Genomic DNA, 26,947 nt, shown 5'->3' on the forward strand with positions numbered 1-26,947 from the left:
AACGCTTGGTACAATTAAGTTTTAATAGAACGCGATTGAATTGAGCACCTTTTGTATAAAATGTTATTAACTGTAACTTATAAGATTAAATCATGCAATTTGTAAAATATTGCTGGTTAAACAAATTATTCTACGTATTACTTATACATACCTCGTAAACCTAACGTGCATATTTTTGTAAATCATTTCAATAAATGTAAGGAAAAATTTAAACAAATCTCAGGTTAAATGTGATTCCTAAACATCACTGTTCCCATGGTAAATAATTCCATTAAAGACGATTAGAATAAAAATGATTGCCAGTTGAAATCGATTGTTCGTTCGTTCGTTCGATAGCATGGTGAAGTGAACAAAATTCTCGTTTTATGGTCGCAAGTTTACATTTAGTTTTTGTAACCGATTATTGGAATTACCAAGAAACGATATTTTTCGTCTTTCGTACATGTTCTGTTCACCTCGACCGTGAAAAAAGTCCTACCAAAACCCTAATTTCGCAACAAAAAATGAGATCTTATTTCACCAAGAAGTCGGCAGTTATATGCGTACCAAACAAACTGAAGAACGTGTGTTTTCTACGTAGGAAAATTAGCCTTAGACGTTTGTTGCTTCATCTTACCACATATCCTCATTCTTGTACGGATGTACGCTCTACTTTACATGGGCAAAAAATACATACAGAAAAGCGCACCGCATCGTTAGTGGGGCCCGCACAGGATCACCGCGATCAAATTACACCCAAACGGGAGATGTCATTTGATATTGCGTCTACACGATCGACGCAAGTCAGGTAGGTGGTGAAAGGAATTCGCTTCAATAATTCGGTGACATCGTGGTGGTCGCTATCGCCATCGTCAAGTAGTTTCTGTGTGGAAGAACAACGAGAGAGAATTTATAATTATAGGTCAAAAAGTAAGAGTAATACAGTAAGGGGTGATTTAAATTAAAGAATACAGTCTGGATTTGTAGCAAATGGAAGATTTTACTCGGGTTATCTACGGGAGCATATACACCCGATTCTTTTTTTACACGGAGGATGCGTGTAAAAAAAGTTTTCAGTTCAAAATTCGAAAATCCGTGTAAAAAAAATTTATGATTTCTCGACGAATCATGCCAAATGAAGCAACTTTGCAAAAAATTTGTATGGGATTTTTTTACACGGCCGTGTAAAAAAAATCCGTGTAAAATCAGAATTGGGTGTATACCACTTGGATTGGTTTAGGGTCATTTGGCCGAATGCCGTTTGACCGAATGTCGTTTGGCCGAAAGGGTCATTTGGCCGAACGTCATTTGGTCGAATGCCGTTTGGCCGAATAGTTGATATACGTTTCCTTATTAAATTTGTGAAGTGAGTAGTGAGGAGTAAGAAGAGTTTGTAGTGGGAAGCAAGAAAAGAGAAGTGACAAATTAGAAATTAGTAGTGTGACGTTAGTGGTAAGAAATGAGATGTGATAGGTGAGAATAAATGAAATAGCGAGAAAGAAGAAATAATCAAGGAAGAATAAGGAAAAAAAGAAAGAAGGAAAAAGGAAGAAGGAAGAAAATAGAAGAAGAAAGAAGGATGAAGGAAGCAGGAAGAAAGAAGGAACAAGTAATAAGGAAGAAGATAGAAGGAAGATGGAAGAAAGAAGAAAAAAGAAGAAAGAAGAAGGGAGAATGGAAAAGATAGAAAGAAGGAGGAAAAAAGAAGAAGAGAGGAGGAAGAAGGAAGAAAGTAAATAGAAGGAACGAAGCACGAAGAAGGAAGAAGGAAGAAGTTCTCTGATCTCAGTTCTCATTACTAACTATTCACTACTCGTAGTATGACGTCAAATATTTAAATTAAACTATTCGGCCAAATGGTGTTCGGCAAAACGGCATTCGGCCATACGACATTCGGCCAAATGGCTGATAATCTTGGCTTGCTCAATAATATTATAATCATTGAGGTGCAATCAGAAATCCTATTGTCAGTTCATCCAGAGATACCGATACATGCGGTTGTGTCTTTTCTCAAGCGGATTTATTTTCACACCGTCGCGACCTTTTCTTAGTTAGCGAAACGTACATAACTATTGATTCCACCGCGCCGAATCGTCCAAAATTCGCGGCGTATCGAATCGTTTAATCATAGTTATCGGTCGAAATAATATATCACATTTTATTCTCGTTTCAACTCGCATAACAATAGATTAAAGTGAGCCATTGTTCCATCGCAGAAGTAATCAAAATCAGTGCCATATACTTGTTCACACCTTGCACGCAAGTTATATCATTTGATCTGACGGTTAGCTCTCGAAAGCTGTAATCTTCATATGTGACAATTGTCCACACCACACAATGTCGATAGATACGGGTTTCTCACCCCTCATCAATGATCCCGGAGGAGGGATTCCCAACTACATAGACGGAACATACGCTGGAGCATGTTTGCCTTCGTATATGCACCCGTTCAGCAATCATAGGAAATTAGCTATATTGAAAGTTAACGGTAGCATGCCTGATCATCCTTTCGTGGTAAAGCAATCAATCGAAAAATTCATCAACGGTAGGATAGAGGGAGCTTTTTCCGAAGCGCAGGGACGTTCTTTCGCACTCAAAGTTAGGAGTAAACAGCATATCGATAAACTGCTCTCCATGACCCACTTAAATGACGGCACAATGGTTAAAGTAACCCTCCACCCAGGACTGAATTCTACCCGTTGTGTAATAAGTTGCCAGGCGCTTTTGAAGATCCACGAAGAGGAAGAAATATTGGCATGCTTGAAGGACCAAAACATAATTGATGTTAAACGTATTACCCGGAAGACCAACGAGGGCAGAGAACCAACTCCACGGTAATACTCACCGTCAGTGGAACAACACGTCCCGAACACATAGATATCGGTTATATGAGAATAAAGACTCGGCCCTACTACCCCGCACCCATGATGTGCTACCAATGTTACCAATTCGGTCACACCAAGCTAAGATGCAAGCAGGAAAACATGACGTGTGGTAATTGTGGTCAGCTACACACAGTCGTCGATGGGGAGCGGTGTACCAATGCTACTTATTGTACACGTTGCAAATCCGACGGCCATGCAATAGGAAGCAGAAGGTGCCCTGCATACCAATCGGAAGATGCTATCCAGCACATAAGGGTTGACCAAGGCATCCAATATCACGAAGCAAGGAAGATCTATGAGGCAAATACCGGTGTCCGCACTTTTGCTAGCGTTGGTTCTTTTGGCAAGGATAAACTAATATCAGACCTCAAAGCCCAAGTTGATACACTCTCTAGCCAAATGACTGAAAAATATGCGACGATTCGGGTACTTCAAACTTCATCGCAAGCTGATCAATCCTCGAACATCACCAATGAGCTTCAGGGTCTCAGAAGTCTAATATCCGATCTGAGAAGTCAAATAGATTGCCGAGATCAAAGGATTCATACGCTGGAAGAGACCATCCAAAAGAGCTCTAGATTAGACACCGTGAGGAAGCACGGCACTATCAAACACCTCGCGGCTAGGGTGTCCTCACTCGAATCATCAGCGGCGAAGAAAGACGAGCAGATCCATGCCCTTAGAAACGAGAACGATGCATACAAGAAACTTTACGCTTCCTCCAACCAGTCATCCTGCACCAGCGAAAACAAAAGAAAAGCAAAAAATCCGAGAAAGCATCCTCAATCCCTGCCCAACAAAATACATCGTCAGTATCAATGAAGAAGACATTTTCGGATTCCATTGCTGAAAACTCCCGCAATGTAAATCCGAGCATTAATCAATCTACTGGAACATTAGACACAGGAGCCAAGCCAAAACTGAGAAAGAAACTTGCAGTAACAAACAGCCTTGAGTCAGAAGCAAAACGGACGAAGCCCGATAACTCAGCTATGTATATTTCCGACACAGAAGATATGTATCTTTCCCAAACCAACTACATCTCCCAACCATCCCCCGACACCTTCAACACAATGGACGAACGTTCACCCTCCGATGACTATGATGTTTCGTCAATCGAACCGTCCGGCGAGGAGAATGAAACGCTGTCTTAAATGATCGTCCTAGTCACTGCTTCTCCCTTACTCCTAACCCCTTCTACATTTCTACAATGTATCCCAAAAAGCACATTGGAGTCGAAAAACTCAACAAGCAAAATCAAGAAGACGATTCAAATAACAGCAATCAACAACAGCAGCAGTCACCTATTGAATTCGGAGCTCATATAGCCGATGAAGCTGATAAAAAAGCTGATGGTCATAGTCAGCCAGGATCAAGAATCTCTAATCAGTTCCCGTTAGCCGCCTCCAAAATAAAAATTAATGAATGCTCTATCGGGTCGCGTGATAACTTCACTCTCCCCCACAAGGATTTCCAGGAAGATAATGTCAAACACATCTATGAACGAAATGGGTCGTGTGATAACCTCACTCTCCCCCACAAGGATTCCCAGGCAGGAACTGTCAAACGCATTCATGTACGAAATGGGTCGCGTGATAACCCCCCCCTCCCCATGTCGACATCGATGGACAGGAACAATTAAACCCGTTATACCAGCAGAATATCCCAAGCTTACCGGAACCGAAGGGTAACTCCCGGTGTTCGTCAGTAAGTGCAGTTGGGAGACGATTATTAACCAATGCTATCCTATCTAAAATCAACCATTCGGTGGTCATAAACCCTATCCCACCAGATGCCCTAACGGATTCCCAGAAATATGACTCATGGCAGGCGAAAGGTCGCAATATTGGGACACCCGTTGCCGGCCCCTCATGGGCACTGCACAGTCTCCCTACGAATCGGTCATTTTTGCAGCATGCAGAATGGCCTCCTATATCAGTCATACCAAACGAAATATCATCCTCCTCAGTACCGGCTTTGTCATCACAAAAAACAAGATGTGAACAACCGCAAACCAGCATCACAAATGCCGCCACCATAGCGTCAAATGAATCTGCAACATCCTTCTCCAGCCCTGTATTCCACACACCAGCTCAAAATACAGACCCCTGCCGTATCGCTCAAGACAATCCCGCCGCTTTCAGAACTAGAAGATCCCCTTTGCCTTGCAGTGGAATATTAATGGTTACTATAATAACCTGCCAGATCTGGAGAATCTCGTTCAAAACTACAAACCCACTATTCTGGCGATTCAAGAAATCCACCGAGCTAATATCAACGGACTAAACCGTACATTGGGAGGACAATACCAGTGGGTTCTCAAGAGCAAAGAAAATATTTTCACTCGGCGGCCATAGGAGTCCTGACACCAATTCCTTTCACCACCATCCAGCTGCCCACAGATCTTCCCATCGTGGCAGTCAAACTAGAGTATCCAATACCAATAACGGTCTTATCCGCCTATCTGCCGTGCGGCAAAATTCCACATCTGAAAGATACTCTCACAGAACTTCTCAGGGGCTTGAATGGCCCTATCTTGTTCCTCGGGGATGCAAATGGTCACCATCCGGCATGGGGTAGTCCCAAAGTTAACACCAGAGGATCCACTTTAATGCAAGTAGTAGAGGCATTGAATTTCATTGTCCTCAACGACGGGTCAATTACATACACCAGTGGACAAAGAGAATCCTCAGTTGATGTATCTTTCGCCAGCGCAAATGTGGTCAACAGACTGCTCTGGAACGCTGAGGATGACACCATGGGCAGTGATCACTACCCCTGCTGATTTCCCTAGACAAGATGCCATTAGAAATATCACGCAAATCAAAATGGAAATATAACCAAGCCGATTGGACTCTCTTCCAGGAGTCTGTTACTGATTCCCTGTTGAATTCGCACGGAAACGAAATCCAGGACTTCGTAGAATCCCTCCACCGAGCAGCTCTATCCGCAATCCCCAAAACCAGCTCAAAACCGGGAACTAAATCACTTCAGTGGTGGTCACCCGATATCAAGGCAGCAGTGAAGGCTAGAAGAAAGGCTTTGAGGAGGGCAAAACGACTTTCGATGGACCATCCTATGAAGGAACAAGCGCTCGCTGACTTCAGAGCCAAGCGAAACGAATGTCGCCAAATAATCCGTGATGCTAAAAACGCAAGCTGGGAAAATTTTCTGAACAGCATTAACGCCAATCAAACGACCAGCGACCTCTGGAACAAAGTCAATTCTTTGAGTGGTAAGCGCAAATCCCGCGGAATGGCAATAAAGTTAAACGGAACGATTACACGGGATCCGGACACCATCGCTAATGCAATGGGAGAATACTTCGCATCTCTCTCAGCACTCGAAGGATACGATGAACGTTTTCGTCGTATTAAACAAGTATCTGCAACCTCTCTGAACGACATACAAATATTGGAAGATGTAGAGTGTTTAGAGATTAATCAGCCATTTCGCCTCCGAGAACTGGAATTCGCTTTGACCAAATCTAACGGACGATCAACCGGTCCTGACGATGTAGGGTACCCACTTCTAACCAAATTACCACCGGTTGGCAAGATTACATTAGTGCGGCATCTTAACGATTTATGGGAAAGTAACTGTATCCCGAACAGTTGGAAACACAGCCTGGTTGTCCCAATCCAGAAACATGGCACATGCGGTAGAGAAACCAAAGATTTTAGGCCGATCTCGCTCACGAATTGTATCTGCAAAGTGATGGAGAGGATAGTAAATCGCCGGCTAATTCATTACTTGGAAAATAACGACTATATTGACCATCGGCAGCACGCCTTCCGACCCGGACATGGGACAGGCACATATTTTGCTACCCTCAATCAAGTACTCCGAGATGCCAATGAAGCTGAACAGCACGCAGAACTTGCCACGTTGGATATAGCAAAGGCTTACAATCGAGCCTGGATGCCCGATGTCTTAGCCCAGCTGCAAGAATGGGGCCTCAAGGGGCATATTATGCACTTTCTCAAACATTTTCTCCAGACTCGTTCTTTCCTTGTATGCATTGGAAACAACCGATCAAATCACCTCCGAGAAGAAACAGGCGTGCCACAGGGGGCGGTCATAGCCGTCACCCGGTTTCTCGTTCGAAGGAACGGAGTATTTCGAAACCTGCCAAAAGAAATACATATATTTGTATATGCGGATGACATCGTCCTTCTCGTTATGGGATGCACCGTAAAAGCTCTTCGAAGGAAACTTAAGGCAGCCTTGAATGCAGTGTCGCGTTGGACCACCTCCGTGGGCTTCCTCCTGAGCGTGGAAAAATGTGCCTACACTCACGTATGTCCGTCCAATCATCGAGTCCTTCATTCTCCTATTCACATCGATGGTAGGATCCTGCCTTTTAGAAAATCGATTCGAGTACTGGGGGTACGCATAGATCGACACCTATCCTTCAACGAACATTTCAACGAAGTAAAGGAGAAATGCCAATCTAGACTCAATCTACTACGAACGCTCGCCAGAAGACATCATGCAACGAATCGATCGGTACGGATGCGTGTTAGCAAGGCGGTGATCGATTCCCGACTAACATATGGCATCGAATTGGCCTGTCTAGCATCCGACAAGCTGGTAAGCAAGCTGGCCCCCGTTTACCACCAGTCCATTAGAATCACATCAGGTCTGCTTCCCTCTACTCCGGGAATGGCAGCCTGCGTAGAAAGTGGAAGACTACCCTTCGATAAGTTTATCACCTCCATTGTATGTAAAAGAGCCGTTAGCTTCGTCGAAAAAACTACTGGATCACTGGAAGGAGTTTCCCTCCTGGAGGAGGCGAACAGACTCCTGAGAATCTCTGCCAACCAAGAGCTCCCGCCGGTAGCCGAAGTCTATTGGTGCGGTAGTAGGAGTTGGATCTCCCCTAGACTACTTGTCGACATGGCAATTAAAAACAAGTTCAAGGCCGGATCCAACTCTTCGGCGCTAGTAAGATCCGTACTGGAGTTACAACATTCAAAATATGTCAATCACCAAATTCGCTATACGGATGGATCTCGAGCGGGAGGAAACGTGGGAATAGGTGTATCGGACGCATTATCGGGTATTTCCTATCAACTTCCAGTTCCATGTACCATTTTTTCCGCCGAAGCAGCCGCTATTCTTGTGGCAGTTTGCATACCTACCGATAAACAAATCGCAGTTTTTTCAGACTCCGCCAGTGTCCTGACCGCTCTACTCTCTGAAACAGCTAAACATCCCTGGATCCAGGCAATCCAGAAGTTGGCACCTAGCGGAACAGCTTTCATTTGGATCCCAGGACACTGCGGAGTGAAAGGCAACGAAAACGCAGATGCCCTTGCCGGGGTCGGCAGATCAGCAAGACTTTATACCAGAGAAGCTCCAGCGCAAGATATAAAAAACTGGATCATGAAAGTGATCATAGATAGATGGAATATAGAATGGCTGCAATCAAGAATGCACTTCATTAGACGGATCAAAGGGGAAACCAGAATATGGGCAGATCCTCCACAGCATCGACAGCAGATCATACTTTCTCGATTACGAACAGGGCACACAAAAAAGTCCCATAACATGAGCAATGCTGCGAGTTTTAGAAACGTCTGTGATGTCTGCAACGTACTTCAAACCGTGGAACACTTCATATGCAACTGTCCTCGTTACCAAGAATCGCGAATTCAGCATGAAATCTCCGGGAGTATCAGGGATGCCCTGACAGATGACCCATCACGCATTGCAGCCCTCTTCAGATTCCTACAAGATGCAGAACTAATGAATCAAATTTAAGAAAGTGTAATATTCCCCCATTTTTCACTTTTAAGAGATGAACCAGCCCAAGGCTGAAATCTCTCAAATAAAGAAAAAAAAAAAAAAAATCCTATTGAGAAAATTTTATTTTAGAAAAGTTCTTGGTCACAAATTTTTGTCACCGCGGAATCAGTGCGGGTTTCCGATACTGGGGAGTCAAGAGGAATCGACACAGGAAGTTTGTGGCACGACCACCGCGGAGGGATCGAGACAACGTAGTAGTGGATCAGGCAGTCAGTCGGCGAACTAGCGTAAGCTAGGGGTCGGAATTTTAGAAGAAGTGCATGAACACACAGAAATTCAAAGCTAGATCTATTCCCTTCCTACCCTTCTTTTAATTTAATGGTAAAAACTAAATACTTACTCGTTATGATGAAAACTGCAAGCCTGCAATGCTGATGGCTTCTGCGGTACGGTGTCTCCGTATATCCTTATACCTATGCCGCGGTTTTTCTGTGTTCGCTTTTCCCATAAATTGATATACATTCACCAACATTTTACAACTTTTACTTATCTTTAACGGGTTTCACTTTTTTTTCTGTACAACATTATTTCACTGTTTGTAACTGATTTTTCCCATATTCGTTAGTGTGTTTGCTTATTTGCCTTCATTAAATAGCAATATTATTAAAGCTTTATTTCAATCACATTGAATTGTTGTTTTTACCAACTGCATCTGGCTCGTTTAAAAAAATAAAACAATTACGAAAACACATTTCGTGCGCCTGTGTTTTCTGTCCACACCCTCACGTGGGGTTTCCTTCTTGTAGGAAAGACGCCACAACTGCAGCAGGTGAGACATTATTTGCCAACATGCTTTGCATGCATCACCTCATCACTCCCCTGTCGTTTCTCTTATTCCTTCCGTCCTTCATGTCTTCGCATGCACAACATCAAACAATATGCCATCATTCGGACTCGCTGTCCGATATGGCTAACCAACCAACCAACTAACCAAATCGCAGAGAAAACAACCAAATTAGTATACAACACAGTGCCTCCCTCTCCTTACGCTGCGCGAACAAATCACATTTGTCGGTACGGTGAGTGGAGTTTCAGATATTGTATCACCAGACTTGGACCACCGCTGACCACTTCCGGTGGCAGCGCTGACAGAGGACAATTTTCGATACTCATGATGGCCAGATTCTGGCACAGTGCCAACTCGTACGGAAGCTTCACCAACGAGGCGTTATCGTTGATATAGAGGGACTCGAGATTTTCCAGCGTACCGATCTCTTCCGGTAGGAACTGGAGATTGTTTTCGCCTACCGAAAGGTAGGTGAGGTTCGTCAGGTGTCCGATGGTTCGAGGGAGGGAAGTCAACTGGTTGGACTGGAGGATTAGTTTTTGGAGGTCATGCAACAGACCGATCTCCGAGGGTAGTGATTCCAGTCGGTTTTCTTCTAGGTCTAGTACTCGGAGCTTCTTGAGGTTTCCGATCGTATTGGGGATTCGCTTCAGTACGTTGTTGGACAGGATGAGAATTTCAAGATTCTGCAGGCAGTGGATGTCATCCGGTAGTTTGGTGAGCGAGTTTGTGCCAAAATTAAGTTCCACCATTTGCGTCCAGGTGCCAATGTCCAACGGCAGGGACGTTAGGGCGTTCTCCTTCATGTTCAGCTTTGTGAGACCCTTGGCCCGCGAGAAGATGCCGTACTGGATTTTGTCGATCTGATTGTGCTCCATGTTGATGCTGGTCACGTTGGTGAACTGGGCCGGACCACCGGAAGGATAACTGTGGAACGCGTTACGCGACAAGGTGATCGTCGTCAGATTGCTGAGACTGGCTAGCAAACCATCCGGTAGCTGGCTTATTCCGTTGCCTTCGACGTTGAATTCGTCCATGTGAATGCAGTTTTTCAGTGACACTGGAATCGATGTCAACTGATTGTATCTAAGGAGGAAACAAAATTGATTAGGGAAACTCTTTTAGATTTAGCGAAACTTAAGCAAAGGAAAATGAGTTTTGTTATAGGTTTTTGTCAGGATGGTTGTAAGATATATCGGTACATATCAAATATAAACTGCTGGTAATTGCATATTTTTCCCATCTTTGCTGTGTTTCCTATTCATATGGGACAAATATGCGGTTACAAGCAGTAAATGTCTTTTTAAAACTTTTTTGTGCCAAAACATACAGTGATAATGTGATAATGAATACAAATATTTTCAAAAAGTAGCCACTTTTGTACAGTAAAATCATTTGTTTACTTAGGTCTTGTTCTTCGTCTTTGTGCTAAGCACAAGCAAATATGGCGGTCGATGGAAGGACCAAATTTTAATAATTTTATTTGGTGTATTAAACCAGGTTCGTTTTTCAAATTATTTCGTGAAAAACATCCAACAACAATAATATTTTGTAATCTTTCCGATTTTTCAATTCAATTCAATTTATTTTCTTTTTTTTTAGCATTACATTGGTGCAGTTTTTATCCTAAGCTGAGTTATGGACTCCCTTTCAAGCAGCTCATTAATTCTACAGGCTGTGCTGGTATTTTCCTCGTCAGCAAAGAGGAAGTACTTCACATCGTCAAGCATCACCAGGTTCAGCATTGAAGATGCTGTACAGCGTGGGACTCAGGACAGCCCCTTGTGGTACACCGAAGGGTACATTGCGCCGGCTTGATGAATGCCCATTCACATACACGTGATAACTGCGGTTTAGTAGGAAAGAACGGATCATTTTTAGGACGTAAAGTGGGAAGTTCCCACGTTTCATTTTGTGTAGAATTCCTTCCTGGCACACAGAATCGTAAGCTTTTTAGACGTCCATGCCTGAAGACCTGCCTCGCGTGAAGGTGGTACGTATCTTCTTTACAGACGCACAAGTTGATGGTTGGTGGAGTGTCCTCTTTTTAAAACCAATCTATTCGTCAGGAATAATGTGGATGTTTTCCAGGTGTTGCTCGATGCGTATTAGAATCACTCATTCGAGCAGTTTGCTGAAAGTGGGCAGCAGACTTATTGGTCTGTAATTGGACGCATCCGTAGAGTCCTTACTGGGCTTGGGAATGGCAACTACAACAGCCTGTTCGGAAAGTATCCAAGTCTAATGCAAGCGGAGAAGATTTTGGCGAGGAAGATGTGCGCTTTTCGGGGCAGTTTTTTGAGCACACAGTTACGGATGTTATCTTGAAGAATTTTTGGATTTAAGCCTTCGTATGATACGAGCAACTTCCTTCGGACGAATTAGCCGAGGGTGAGCATCAGTCAGCTGTGTGTGGTCGATGAATGCGATGGACTCGTTCATCGCGGTAGCAGTTTCAGGATCATCTGCCATTTGATTGGAATGTGCCTTTGCGAAGTTTGTGGCTAGTAGCTGCGCTTTCTCTGTGGGAGAGGCTATGATGTTGTCACCTTGCCGCAAGGGGGGACTGTATTTGTTCGTGAGTGGACTGTATGGGAAACCTCAACATAAGTGGACCGACCGAACTCTCCGAGAAAAACTAGACCACGAAAATCGGATACCGGATAAAACAAGTCCTTTTCTTAATTTAACTTCAACGATAATTTATTTACAACTAATTTACATTACTTCGTGATATTCAACTTCTTAAATTTTTAACACGTCTCAACGAGTGGGAAGCACGGCGTACAATGATGGTGTCTTCCTTCTCGGCTGGAAAAACATCCTTTTTTCCATTCCCCTTTGGCGCGCTCCTTGCGCGCTCATTTCGCGCTGTTGCGTTGTGGCTGCGTCAAATTCTGCTTCCTTCGTGCAGCTGCGTGTGGTTGTGGAATGTATCGCAGGCTGCGGTTGAGCGATACGCTGTATCTTCTTATTCGGCAGGGACGGCTCGAACATCCTCCCCCGCGGATTCCTTGCACTCATTGTCCAGTATAGGCAAAGGGGCCAGTTTGTGGATTGGACGCCTTAATAAACCACCTTTGGTTCGAATATCCACAACCCGGACGAATCCATCTGATCCCAAATACGAGTTTTCCACCTTGCCCATTTTCCAATATTGTGGTGGTAAGTTGTCATCCTTGATCAGGACAACCATTCCTGGTTTAATGTTTTCTTGCCTCTTATTCCACTTATTCCGTTTTGAAGTCTCAATAGGTACTCTTGTGACCATCGCTTCCAGAAATCTTCTCGCAGACGCTGGACATACTGCCAACGAGACAGACGATTGACTGGAATACCCTCGCAGCTTGGCTCCGGAATAGCCGTCAAAGGTCGATCGATTATGAAGTGACCTGGCGTCAACGGCTCGAGCTCCGATGGATCCTCGGAAGGAGCATACAAAGGCCGCGAGTTTAGCTGAGCTTCGATTTGGCAAAGCAAGGTTGAAAACTCCGACGTGTTTAAAAGACTCGATTGACATTTCTTCTTCAAGATAGTCTTAGTGCTCTTGACTCCTGCTTCCCAGATACCACCCATGTGCGGCGCATTTGGTGGAATCATCTTCCATTCAATCTGCCGAGGCTGACAGAACTCAAAATCTTGAGAGTTGTTGCTTGCTCCTTAAAAGCTTATATAGCACGTTGAGCTCGTTGCGAGCCCCGACGAAATTTGTCCCATTGTCGGAGAAAATCTGTTCAGGGACACCACGTCGAGAGACGAACCGCAGCAAGGCAGCAACGAAGGCATCGGCTGACAGGTCTTCCACTAATTCCAGGTGAATGCCCTTCGTTACCATACAAACAAAGACACTAATGTATCCCTTTACAGGTGCTGCTTTTCTTCCAGTCTGCTTAATAAGGATGGGACCCGCAAAATCAACGCCAACCTTCACGAAAGCGGGAGCTTTATCACACCTTGCAACCGGAAGATCCCCCATGAATTGAGAGGCACACGGAGGATTTAACTTGAAACATCGCACGCAATTTCGGATTACCTTGCGCACAGCAGAACGAGCTCCCACAATCCAAAATTGGCGACGTAATTGAGCCAGCAAAGCCGAAGGTCCAATATGCAAATTCTCACGATGAATGGCTTCAATCAGACGCTGGACCATTTTATCTTGATTAGGCAAGATCCACTGGTGTTTAACGCCATAGGGCAAACTCGAATTTCGCAGTCGGCCACCAACACGAATCATTCCATCGTCAAGAAAGGGGTTCAATGTAGAGAATCTTTTGCAGTACTCACCAGACTCGATGATGCCAACTTCCTTACCAAAATGCTGCAACTGAACCACCCTGACGATGAGTTTCAAGGCGGTACGCATCTCTATCACTGTTGGAAACCGCTGTGTGATTCTCTGCTGCTTAACCTTTTGTTTCGCGTTCTGGCAAAAACGCAAAACATATGCCAAAACTCGCTGCATCTTCCTGAAGGACTCGAACTTAGAAAATACAGGCAACTTCTCCAACAATACCACCGCAGAAGAAATAGTGGCACGCCGTAACTCTGGAACCTCTTCATCGGACAGTGGACCTGGTGCCACCACCTGATATTCTTCACTGCGCAGGAACAAAGGACCATTCCACCAAAGATCATTCTTCTCAAGACTACTAGCAGATTGGCCACGCGACACTATATCGGCTGGATTATCCAGCGTATTCACATATCTCCACTTATGTCCAGTAGCGGTAATTTCACTTACCCGGTTTCTCACAAACACTTCCAAGCGTTCCGGGTTTTTCGCTAGCCAAGCTAGCACCACTTGATTGTCTGACCACATAGTAACATCCCGGAAGGGCAGCGCTAATGCTGCCAACACCTTTTTCACCAAACGGTTCAGCAAAAGCGCTGCTAAAAGTTCCTTTCTTGGAATCGTCAGCACAGTCTTCGGGACGATTTTGGACTTTGCACACAACAACTTCATCACCGCAGCTTGTCCAGGTAGAATTGACCTGATGTACACACAGGCGCCGTATGCTTCCAATGTTGCGTCACCAAACCCATGCAGCTCAAAAGCAATGGCCCCAGTGACCACCACGTGACGAGAAATTCGCAGATTCGTAACACCACTTAACGCATTCAGGAAATTATCATAATGTTTCTTCAGTTCACCTGTGAGCTCGTCATCCCACTCTAGCTCTTCCTTCCAGATATTCTTCATTAGAAGTTTGCCAATAAGAATAACCGGCGCCACCAGACCCAAAGGGTCAAACATTCTGGACACGAGCGACAGCACTTGTCGCTTCGTAGTATTACTTCCACTTACTGTTGAGACAGACACAAACTGCAGAGCGTCCAAATCTGGGTTCCACATAAGGCCCAACGTTTTAATCACTGCACTACCACCTTCGTCGATGCTGACCAATTCGTCCCGCTCAATCTCAGGAATCCGCTCCAACAGCGCAGGATTATTGGAAGCCCACTTATGCAGAGGAAATCCACCAGTTCCAAGCATATCAATTAACTGCGTCTGGGCTTTGCTTGCTTCATCCAAATCATCGAAACCGAACAAAGCGTTGTCCACGTAAAAACTATTCTTAACGATGTCAGCAGCCAGAGGATACTTTGCGCCTTCGTCGATGGCCAGTTGCAGTAGTGCCCGTGTCGCCAAGAATGGGGCAGACGCCGTACCATAAGTGACGGTTGTCAGCTCAAGGACACGGAGTGGATCGGTGGAACTATTTCTCCAGAACACACGAGTAAGCGGTGTATGTCGCTGATCCACGAGAACTTGTCGGTACATTTTGGCCACATCAGTAGCCAGCACGAATAACGGGAAACGAAACCGAAGAGAAATGGATTGCAAATCACTTTGGATTATGGCACCAATTTTCATTACGTCATTGAGTGACCGACCAGCTACCTTTGCAGACGCATCAAACACAACACGGCACTTAGTGGTTGTATTTGAAGGCCGCAAAACAGCATGATGTGGTAAATACCACTTGAGGGTATCATGCGAATCCTTGCGTACATCAACCTCCTTGCAGTGGCCAAGACTCTCGTACTCAGCCATAAAATCCTGATACTGCTGTTTTAAGTCTGGATGCAACGAAAGTCTTCGTTCCAGTGCATAAAATCTCTTCAGCGCCAATGACCTAGAATCAGCCAATTCGCTGACGGATTCCTTAAGCGGCAGCTCCACGATGTACCGCCCAGATGCATCTCTTCGATGAGTCTCTCGGAAATGTTCTTCACATTCTGCTTCTTCACTGCCACATTCTTCTGTATCTGCAACGTCTTCGACTTCCCAAAACCGTTGAATGGAATGGCTTAATTCATCCATGGTGACTGTGTGCGTATGAACCGCTTCATCTGGAACCGCACCGTCATCGAACACACCACCCACGACCCAGCCAAATTGGGTCTCACGCAAAATTGGCAGACTGTCACCCATTGCTATTTCACCAGGCAACAACAACTTAAGGAACCATTCGTTGCCCAGTAGCATATCTACCTTACTTGGGTTGGAAAATGTCGGATCAGCTAGCTGAACATTAACGGGAAGCTCCAACGCGCTGACATTGATGACCGATGTTGGCAAATCCGATGTCACCTTGTCAGTTACCAGACACTTAACGTTTGCATGGAAATCATTGTACCTCGACGACAGATGGACCACACCACAGTTTGATGAATGAGTCTTCGTGTTATTCACCCCCAAGACCGTGATGTTCGACGAACCCAGCTTCAAACCCAACAAATTTACTGCTGCTCGAGATATCAAATTAACTTGGGAACCACTATCCAGTAAAATTCTGCATGGGTGGGGGTGGTAGTTTCTATCCAAGATGTCCACTACCGCTGTAAGCAGCAACACTTGCTGCGTACGAGATGCCAAACTGGAACACAATGCTGTCGTCGGTGTTGCTGATGTTGACGAGCCCTCTTGATCTGTTGCTAGCTTCGGAGTCGGCTTAATTGATGATTCCAAAACTTGCTTGGGTTTTTCCTCAGCATGAAGGAGAGTATGGTGCCGACGTTTGCATCTTTGGCACGATTTTTCCGACGAACAATCGACACTCCGATGACCTCTGCGTAGACAATTGAAACAAACATTTCGTTCTCGAACCTTGACCAATCTTTGCGGGACAGTGAGGGATTTAAAGTCGGCGCAGCTATGATTAGCATGTGATTTTCCGCAAAATTCACATTCCGTTTCTGTCTCGCTCGAAGACACGACTGCATGAGATTTTTGCACCGACTTGTTCGTTACAGAAACAGCCTTAACTGGAGCCGAATATGACTTCTGACTGCTAGCCTCGACTCTTTCCAGGATGAAGGTCTGTTCCTTCAGGAACACCAGCATGTCTTCATAGTCGAGTAGCTCTCCATGCTTAACGGTTGACTCCCAAAGATGACGCACATCGTTGTGCAATGCAGCTGCCAGTAGATGGATGACGAAATCCTCTCCTACTCCTTCGAACTCTCGCTCCAGGAACTTAAGACCTTCAACATGTTTGCTGCACTCATCCACTAGAGCTCGTAACTCAAAATGGCTCTTCTTCACCATACGCTTCAGATTCAGCAGACCGTTCACATGAGAGTCGATAGCATGGCGCTTATTCTCGAACCTCTCTTCCAAGATTTGCCACGCGTGGGCGTAGTTGCAAGAAGTCGAAAAACCCCAGTTTCTTTCCATGAACGGAGCGTCCGTTCCAATTAACTAGCCGCAAGTTCCTACACTAGACATTGTAGACATACTTGATAGTAAGCTCGAAGAGAGCTAGAAGTTGTTGCTGCTTGGTTTGACAGTTTGCCAGGCGGTCAAACATTTCTCTCGCCAGAGCCAGAGGAATTCTGAAAATTTGTCAGCTCCTTTCACGAAGTGGAGGAGATATAGCGCACTTTCTCCAGACCATCAACCTTGCGCGAAAACAGTTTCACTTCTGTCGGTATTACCTCCAGTGCAGTAAGCTCTGTCTCCAGATCGTGAACTTCGTATACCGGTAGACCTGATAAAATAATTTTCACTGGCTCCTCGGCGGCAGGGTTGTAGGTGTGGAATTGGATGTCCGACTGCTGGAACGCTTCTATGGCGCTACGGTGGCCTGTTTCTCTCGTGCAGTAAAATTGTACTCCCGTCTTGGTCGCCTTCATTTGGTACTCGGTTTGTGCTACGTTGGTTGTTGACATTAGTTCTCACACCTGCCTGGTTGTCTTATTGATGATCGAAATCGGAGGGACTCGAACTTTCTTCGTCTTGGGGACCTGAGTTGCCGTAGTCGGGTTTGGAGTTAGTGTTGGCATTTCGTCCGTCATTTTGGGTCTGCAGCACCTCAAACTGGTTACTCACAACGACATTAGGTACGTGCTGCGGTGTGCCGTTACCACTCCTGCTTCCAGAGGGATTTTCCTTCGGGGGTGGAGGTTGCATATTCGTCATGTTGTTATCGACGATTTGCTGCTGTTGTTGTTTGTCTATGTACGGGCTCTTCGACCGCGGGGGGTGGAGATTTGGGTCGTTGTTATCTACGTTGTGCGCACTCTAGGCCGCGCTCCTGCCTATTCTTGGAATGGCTCCGGACGGTCGATTGCTGCTTCACGGCGGCCACATTTTGATTGTCCGGATCCGGGGGAGCTTTCTGCGAGTTCAGGATGCCGATTCGCGAGTAACTACTCAAAGATAACAAAAAAAAAATCGATAAAAGAGGACCGCGAAAAATCCGGTTTGTTTACTTGATGCAACAGGGTTGCCAGAAGTGGAGTCTTACATTTTTTGTATGAATCCTCTAAAAAATTGTATGGATCGTCATACTTCTCGCAAACCAGCTATGCGTTGCGTAATTTATGGATGTTTCTTTGGTATGTCTGCTCCAACTGTGCATAGAACGCTTCTTTCTGATCGTCGGGACTCTTCGTGTGGGCAGTATACGTTGACGATGCTATAGTTAAAGAAACGGCCTTTTATCTTCAGCTTGCACATCCTTGCGTTGATTGTCTGTCAGGTAGCCGACGATGCCCGCTTTTCCACACTTTCCGTCCTGTCCAGCAGATTTCCTGCAGCGATATATAGGGATGCGAAGCCTATAGCGACTTACAGTTCTATGTTCCTCCTGTCTCCTCGGAGGTGTCTAACCTAACACCAGGACTTGGGCTTGTGTGCTCTGAGCGACACACGGTCGCTTTGGTGGAGCCTACTTGCGGATACATGCAGCTTTTTATATAAGTTTAACAGAGCCCACTGTCAAACCCTACCACATCCTAGGCAGGCACCACAACTCGCAGATGGCCTGGGAGGGATCGTCAAGCCCTTGGATTGAACATAGTACCTGCTGCGCCTGATGATGCAATTGACCACCAGTAATTTGTTTTGATGTGTAGCTTTGACCGGCGCTCTGCGCTAATCACTACGGGATTTCCCAACATTCAGCTTGAGGCGCCACTTCCGTTGGAATTCCTCGATGCTGATCCTTCCCTGAGCAGGAGCGCTGACCTCGATAACAGAAATTGGTATGATTTAGCCTTGCATAAGAGGTAAAATACCAAAAAATAATACCAAAAACTTATATGCAGAATACTTGAGGCATATCATGCTTAGGTATTTCAATACCAAACGAATAATAATTGGTTATGCATTTGGTATTGAAAAATAATTTAATAACAGAGTTTGTTATGGCTCAAGTATTGTGCATATTAATTTTTGGTATTATTCCTTTGGTATTTTACCTCTTATGTAGGGCTAGTTCATAACAGAGTATGGTATCAATAACAGAATTAAGTATTATTGAGCCAATTTCTCCTGCTCGGGAATTGCGGTACTCCAAAGGGGATGTTGTGCTGATTGGAATTTTCACCATTTACTGCCACCGTGAAGGTCTGATTTGACAGGAATGATTGGACAATCTAAACCAGGTAAAGCTTCAGATTAGATCGGCTTGTACACCACGACTTCCTGCCATACGGAGTCGTACGTTTTTTTTGTACAGTGGATTTACCCGTTAGGCATCCGCATTTAACCTTCTGCTTCATGCGAGCGAGTTAGTGCACCGTTAAGTGTCTCGTTTTGAAGCCAAACTGCTGGGGTGGAATGACTTTCTCTGTCTCCAGGTGCCGGTTTAACCGGGCGATGATTATTTTTTCGAAGAATTAGGTTGCTCAGGAGACTTATCGGTCGGAATGCTTCAACTTTCTGTGATGGGCTCACTACGAGATTACCGCACCGTTGACGTTTAGGGCCAACTTCCAAAATTTGTCAACGTTGCGGGTCAACTTTCAAATTTTTGCTGCCGACCCAAAGTTCTTGTATAGATGTTCTGCGCTTATTGCGGACATGTCATCGTTGAAATCAACGGGTTCCGACTCCGAATGAACTGCCTTCGACGCACGTTTCGCAGCCAAATCAGTAGCTTCACCTCATTGGGGGTTGTTCTTCTTCGAAAAGATTCTACGCGTAGGAACAGCAGCCTCCTCAGCTGCCATGAGGACCTCAATGATCAATTTTCCGAGCAAAGGTACTCCAGTTCACCTTGTCGAAGCAGCTGATGAGGCTACCAGTCGGGACTGGTACTGGAATGCCAGCATCGATGGTAAAGATTACATGAAATGTGTCATCTGTACTTAGTTGTTAGAAATAAATAGATCCAAGGTTGAGGGCGCCCTCGTCCAGAAGGGTAGCGGGTGGGAGTATCAGGAGCGTGAATGTAGAAGTCCGTGGACTCGTACTCTTGGTGCAAAATTCGTCCTGCTTTGTTGGCTCTGGTGCAGTTCCACATCCTGTATCGCGACTAACTAAGATTGACCATTATAAATGTACTTTATGATAGGCTCTCTAAGGGCGAGGAATTGTATTGGCATAGACTAGAAATTCGAAAGTCTGGCGAAGAGCTCACTAGCAAGGCACATGAACTCCCCAACGGTGAACAAGTTTGATGGTCTAGGGTAAGGGTTTTCCTGTTTCCCCAACTTGAGAATATTTATGATTCGAGTTTGTTATGCTCCCTAGGGGGCCCTCCTTAGCCTAGTAGTAAGATGCGCAGCTATAAAGCAAGACCATGCTGAGGGTGGCTGGGTTCGACTCCCGGTGCCGGTTTGGAAATTGTCTTGAATTCACTGGGCATAAAAGTATCATCGTTTTAGCTTCATGATATACGCATGCAAAAATGGTAACTTGGCATAGAAACCTCGCGGTAAATAACTGTGGAAATGCTGAATGAACACTGAGCCGCGAGGCGGCAATGTGCCATTGGACGATGTAATGACAATAAGATGATGATGGTGACTCAGGTCGCCACCCTGTATTCAAGGTTTTTCCTGGGGGACGGTCTCGTCTTGGTAGTCCAATCCTGTAGATGCTTCAACCGAGTCGGACAGACCTTATAATTTGCTGTTTGGTTTCGGCTGCAGTTGGCACAGTGGATTTGAGAACGGTTCTCGTTGGCAGTAGCGTCGCCCTTTGCAGGTAGAGAGCACTCCGATGTCTGATGACGTTCACCGCATTTCACGCACTTTGCTTCCAGGTGGTAGTTCCGCATTCCGTAGCCGTACTGCTGGCAGGGGATGCATAGTACAATGTCGGACTTCTTCTTCGAATAATACCTCCACCGACTATGACGTTGATCAGAGCAGTTTGGCTGCTCCATTTGAAAACTGCAGTAGGTATAACGCGTAATCACCGTGCTTCGACATAAGCAGCTGGCCAGTACGCTAGACAGGTGCAACTCAGAAGTCTACTGATGAGATCAAATTTCCAACACCAGGCACATAGCTGAACATTTACTGTTGCTAGCTGCTAGTTGCTAGCTTCTGTCTTTTCTTCCACCGGAAAAGCAGCCCGGAGAGAACAATTTTCATCACTGGTTGCGTGGGTATAGAACTGGAGTCGCGAATCTTTCAGTATGCTTACGATGTCATAAAAGTGAGGTTTGGCTTTCACACTAATCTGGATGTTGTTTTTACACACCCGCAGGCTGTAATATTTTTTTCGTCCCTGATGTCGCGTGAATCATCCGGTTGAGTGAGGAAACACTTGAACCGTATACCTACATGCTGCTCAGCAGTAGTATCATACACCGCCGCCATTGATGGCATCTTCCACTTCGTCGTCGGAAAGCAACGCAAACTGATTCGACGTCATTAAAGCACCGGAGTGACCCTGCTGCTGGGTCTCTTTGTTAACAAACTGATGTTTCACCGGGACCTCTTGCTGTTGTTTTCGAACCGTAGTTCATCCGAACCACGATCTGCAAGAACTCGCCTGGCCGCGGTGATGGCTTGGTCGACGACTTTGAGATTTTGAGAGAGCAGAATAAACGATGTATACACACCGAGCGCGTTACTAAATTGATGGAAACGACCACTCCGTCATTAGCTCGCAAGGTTTTATTTGGCATTGATGTGATCAATAACCGATTAAACGGTTGCACAGGATCCACTCACAATGTTCACTACTCCGTAAGCCAACTTTGCACTGATTATGTAGAGTAGCAAGAGTTTTCTTTCGTCAAGACTCGTCTCTTTACCTTTCCAACCTATGATACCCTTATCTTTCTGCGCCGAGCTCAATAAAAAAAAAATAACGCTTATTAATCTGTAATTGAGTATTGAATAAACCACCAAGGTGTGCTAGTGTCACTAAATACGAATATAATTATTATAGTCTTGTTTCACGATTACTTTCCAAAAAAACGAAGCTTGTGAAAATACGAAAATTAAGATATTTTTTACTTGACAACAATATAATTGGAATTTCTATTTGTTTTTGAATAATAATTATGCAACAATAAGACTTCTACCAAAAAGAAAGTTTTATGGTTTTGTGAAAAAAATATGCAGTTAGACGAATACTTTTTTTGGACTCTGTGCATCTTTGTGTACATCAATAGTTCATTTACATCTGTGGGGCGATTTTATAACTTCCAGTAACGTACTCACCTCAATCCTAGCCGCATCAAATTTGCCAGATTGCCTATCGTCTCCGGGATGTCCAGCAGATCGTTATGCTGCAGGTCCAATGCCGTAAGATTTACACAATTTCCGATTTCCTCCGGGAGATGCTTCAGATGATTGTGTGATAGATCGAGCGTCGTCAAGTTCACGAGGTGACCAATGGCCGACGGCAGTTCGTGGATTTTATTTTCTCGCAAGCTGAGCATGGTTAGATGGCTGAGATTTTTCAGATTGTCTCCCACCACCTTGATTCGGTTGAAGCGCAAGTAGAGTGTAGTGAGGGTGTGCAGCTTGTAGATCACGTCGGGGATTTCCGAGAGTTTATTGTGTCGTAGATCAAGCACTTTGAGATGCTTTAGGTTTTGCAGGGAGTCGGGCAGCGAGGTGAGAGAATTTTCGTTGAGTGCGAGTGTTTTCAGGTTGGATAGACAACCGATTTCGGCAGGCAAACAGCTTATTTTGTTGCCGTACAGATAGAATTCTATGAGACTGGTGCAGTCCTTGACCGACGGCGGAATTATCGTGATAGAAGATTTACTCAAGTCAAGTCTTTGAATGCTTTCCTCTTTACAGCGTTGGAATTCTTTAATCACATCTACATCGGCCTGTATGGCTTTACCCTTCTTGGTGGTAGGCTTGGGTTTGTTGGATTCCGGATGTTTGACCGTGACCATCTTAGGACGAATTTCTGCAGGCATGTCGCTGTTGCTGCTGCTACTGCCACCTGCTACCGAACTACCGCTGCCGGCGCCCGTGTAAGTACTGGAATGACCGGACGTGCTCGTTCCACCGGAACTTCCCAAATTCATGCCTCGAAATCGTGGAGCTTCCTGGGGTATTTTCGTTCGCTGTTCGTTAACGTACAAAAAAAAAAGTAGAAACACGAACTGCACAACCAAATGAGAAAGAAATCTCTACCACAGTTCCCAACGTTTGGGGAACCTTGATGCTGCGAGATATCGATGAGTAACGTGAATCACAACTTTGCAGTTTTCGGTGTATTGTTTGTGTTTTCAGCAATCCATCTTGTTCTGTGAGAGACAACTGACTCGCGTCGAAGCAAAATCGCTCAATCTGAAATTGAGTAAAAAACATTTTTTGGACGATAAGACTTGCTAACCATATTTAAAAAATAATAATGAATAATGCTCCAAAAATAAATTCACACTCATATTTAAACCCTAATAATAATAATACAGAGATGAGTTCACTATTAAATATAAGTAAAAGAAAATATTATTCACAAATTCTTCATAATGAACATTTTCCATTGCTAATGTTAAGGTAAATTGCTTCAATCAATGTCGAACAAGCTTTGATTGCGGGTCTCCTATTTAGCACATCCCACACCCCACCCTGAAGAGCTCCTGTCATATTTGCATCTACGAATCAGCTATATAGTCAAGGCAAGGAGCTTAGAGTTCAACGCAATAGTGAGCAAAGGCCAAGGTGGAACATCGTTTTGGCATCGATCACTGGGAAAAGGCCTTCGCCAGTATCCACAATCCCAGCCAGCCGCTACTATCACGGTCAATTCGATGTTCCTTCCTGCTTCGGGCATCGTGTATGGAATCACGATGATATTATAGCTGTCAAAATTGGGAGAGGAAAATTTTTACTCCATCTTCAGCTGCTACTCACTCGCGGTCGTCTTCTTCGTCGTCATTTTGAACTCTACATGTAAAAAGGAGGGTTCATCATTACCAATTTAAGGAAAATACCGAGCACACAAAACCACATTCCAAACATTGATTGCGTTTTTCCTCATCTTCGATAGTACCATAATCAACCAAAATAACGTATGCTTACATTCCCACTAGTCACGATCTGACGATGTGATTTTCTTCACACTAATCTGGCTGAATCAATTGATTCCTTTAAATACTGCCACTGAGGAACGCAAATTTGTACTTTTTCCTGTATGTCGTTCGCGACTGTGAGACCTGGACTAGCTGGCAGAAAGCAGTCGATACCTAAAATGCAAGTTCAGAATTGGTTGAGCAGCTCTCGCAAAAATGTAAAACATCTCCCAATAACACTTGCTTTGCGAAGTTCTTATAGAGAGCCGCTCTCGGATTGTTCCCTACATATAGGCAGACATGTTTTGCTATCTTTGCAGTTCAAAACATCAACTGAGCATATTGATGGCGGTTTGAATGTGTTACGTGTTTAGAAGATGTATTTTGTTTTTGTCATTGAAATACTAAACAAATTTTGAAGAGCTTGGTGCGAGAACTCTCACTTGCTTTTATGTTGGAAATAGGGGTTTCTACATTCTAAATACTTTACAATCTACTTCTACATCCGGCTAATATTTCCCAATGCTAAAAGCCTGCTCAGATTCGTTATTAAATAAAAGATATCTTGATAGGAAACATCATATACGTTATTCACAATAAAATTAAATGTTTAAACTTTGACAGTGATTTTTTTTCTCTAACTTTTTAGATAGCGCAGCCCAAGGCACATCCAGATACTCTTTATGAAGCTAATAGTCTGAATTGTGAAAAACGGACATCATCATTTGGAGAATCATCGATGGTCATAAATAGTACCTATTGCACTGGATTTCTCGCGATACCACCATCAGATACTATAAGAATCACTCAGCAGATTCATAATGTATTATTAAGTGAAAAACATGTTTCGAAGTTTATCACAACACATTCTTGATCAGTTTCCAATCAAATGGTAGTACCCACGGCATACAAAACCGTATACAAAACTGTATACCGTGGGTAGTACCAATACTAAACGAAACAAGTTGGGCTCGAAATTTTTCAATGTTCTGCTTATTTCATAAATAATCATTCTACCGTCAATACATTATGACCGTGTAGAGGCCGCTTATAATGAGATGTACGATCATTGATATCAAGTTACTCTATATCAAGTGATATAGCTCGTAGTTTTTTTTTTTTAAATCTTTATTTTAAGTGATAATAGCTCGTAGTGTGGACGGCACAAGGCTGATTTATCAAAAGCACTAAACGCACCAATGAGAATACGGGCGAGAGTAAAGAGAGCAACGTGCCGCTCAGGCTCAATCACCTTGAGGCTGGGTCGCTCACTCACACAACCATCTAAAGCCAAGAGCAAACAAAATAGTGGAAAAATCTGCAACGAGCCTGTCTGACACCAAACTTTCTTCATTGCATTTTCCCAACACTGAAATTCAGAAAATTCTGCAACTAACGACACTAGCTCCAATTTACTCACTTTTGCAATGCACCGAACTATTAATAAAATCACTTCTACGATTTTACATTGATGCTTTTCGAAGTTTTCAACGCAACAACAAACATCAATCACTGAACTGAACACTGCTGAAATTTCACAGCGCAGGAAGATAGGACCACACACGACGGAAACATTCGCGTCAATGTGGTGACTCACAAACACACGTGCACGAAAAGCTTCGAATGTTTTTCTTTTGGGCAAGCTTTCGAACAGTGCTGCGGGTATTTTTAATAATATTTTATTGCGATAAAATAGAAATTCGGGGTATGTCGACGCTTCGAACAAAAGTGCTCGAAAAAAGAATAACAAGGGCTCCGTACGCCTGTCACTGGCGAACAAAGCTCGTGTACTCTGCATCGGAGCGTAGAACCAGTGTTAGGGCGCAATCGTTAATACGAACACTTTTGTATTCGGTTAGTTACTGCAAATAAATTATTTTTCGAGTCCCTACAACCAAGCATGTATCTTAATCATATACTACATCGTTATATTGCTGCATGATTGTGTTTGATTTCGATAAAATATCGAAAACAAGTGCGCATAAAAGTTGCCTCGCCATAACAAAAAGGTGGTAGAGAATTAATACTGTTGTTTACATTTTAGAACCAAAACCAGATGTCGCACATGTCGGGGTAGGGCTTCAGTGCAACAGTTACAGTAAGGTTTATGTAGCTTTCCACGCTCACCATAATGGGGGATGCTATTTAAAATTTACATTAACTGCGTCCCGACAATGAACTGAAATTGTCATCTAAGCAAACATAGATGTTTTCCCTTACTAATAACAGCCAATGTGTTGTTTGGTTTTTATCAACAACGTATTTATGCGGATATTTAACAGAGTTATGAGTTATGGAATTGGCGCAGAAGTTTAACTCGAGAAACGTTTTTAGCGAGAATATAACAAAAGCGTGTTTATTAGGGTGGATAAAAAAATCGATTTTGCTCCACAGTGCTCATCTGATTCTTTATCATGTTTTGAGTGTCCTCTGAAAATTTTAGCTAATTTGGATTAAAACTGATTTAGCACAAGTCGTGTCCAGTTTGCAGTCTATAGACTGGCGGAATGGTCAGCAGTGTTGTAGACTTAACACCCTCCATCAAGCGCTGCTGTCTATTAGACCTATATTCCTGTGATGACGTTGAAATGCTTGAACCGGTAAACTCTTTGTCATAATATCTGCTGTTTGATTTCCCGAGCATAGATCCTCCAGACGAATTCGTCCTTCACGCACCAGGTCCTTCAGGAAATGTAGCTTTACAGATGCTTCAAACGTCCAAACTCCTCCATGTTCTCCACGATTCGAATTGTTGA

At 44.1% G+C, this 26,947-nt stretch overlaps 1 protein-coding gene across 2 annotated transcripts; it reads right to left on the minus strand.

Moving 5' to 3' along the window:
* LOC134219736 (leucine-rich repeat protein soc-2 homolog) lies at window positions 1-25,764 on the minus strand. Of its 2 annotated transcripts, none has more exons than XM_062698590.1 (4): window positions 25,612-25,764; window positions 22,378-23,466; window positions 9,016-10,548; window positions 1-862 (listed from the first exon to the last, which is right to left on the minus strand). In XM_062698590.1, exons 2-3 carry the CDS (start codon window positions 23,199-23,201, stop codon window positions 9,678-9,680), a joined length of 1,695 nt encoding a protein of 564 aa, XP_062554574.1. In that variant the 5' UTR covers window positions 23,202-23,466; window positions 25,612-25,764; the 3' UTR covers window positions 1-862; window positions 9,016-9,677. The 2 variants fall into 2 exon arrangements, with proteins under 2 accessions (XP_062554574.1, XP_062554563.1); XM_062698579.1 differs by lacking the exon at window positions 25,612-25,764 and adding an exon at window positions 24,202-24,360.
* Window positions 25,765-26,947: the final 1,183 nt, after the last annotated feature.

This window comes from Armigeres subalbatus, chromosome 1 (genome assembly GCF_024139115.2).
Source record: "Armigeres subalbatus isolate Guangzhou_Male chromosome 1, GZ_Asu_2, whole genome shotgun sequence".
Taxonomy (NCBI): Eukaryota; Metazoa; Arthropoda; class Insecta; order Diptera; family Culicidae; genus Armigeres; species Armigeres subalbatus.

Excerpts from the sequence above, each read along its gene's own strand:
- LOC134219736 (XM_062698590.1), bottom strand. The coding sequence starts at position 23,201 with ATGAATTTGGGAAGTTCCGGTGGAACGAGCACGTCCGGTCATTCCAGT. Across the intron at positions 10,549-22,377 it reads TTGATGCGGCTAGGATTGAG|ATACAATCAGTTGACATCGA; the intron begins GTGAGTACGTTA and ends TTTCCTCCTTAG.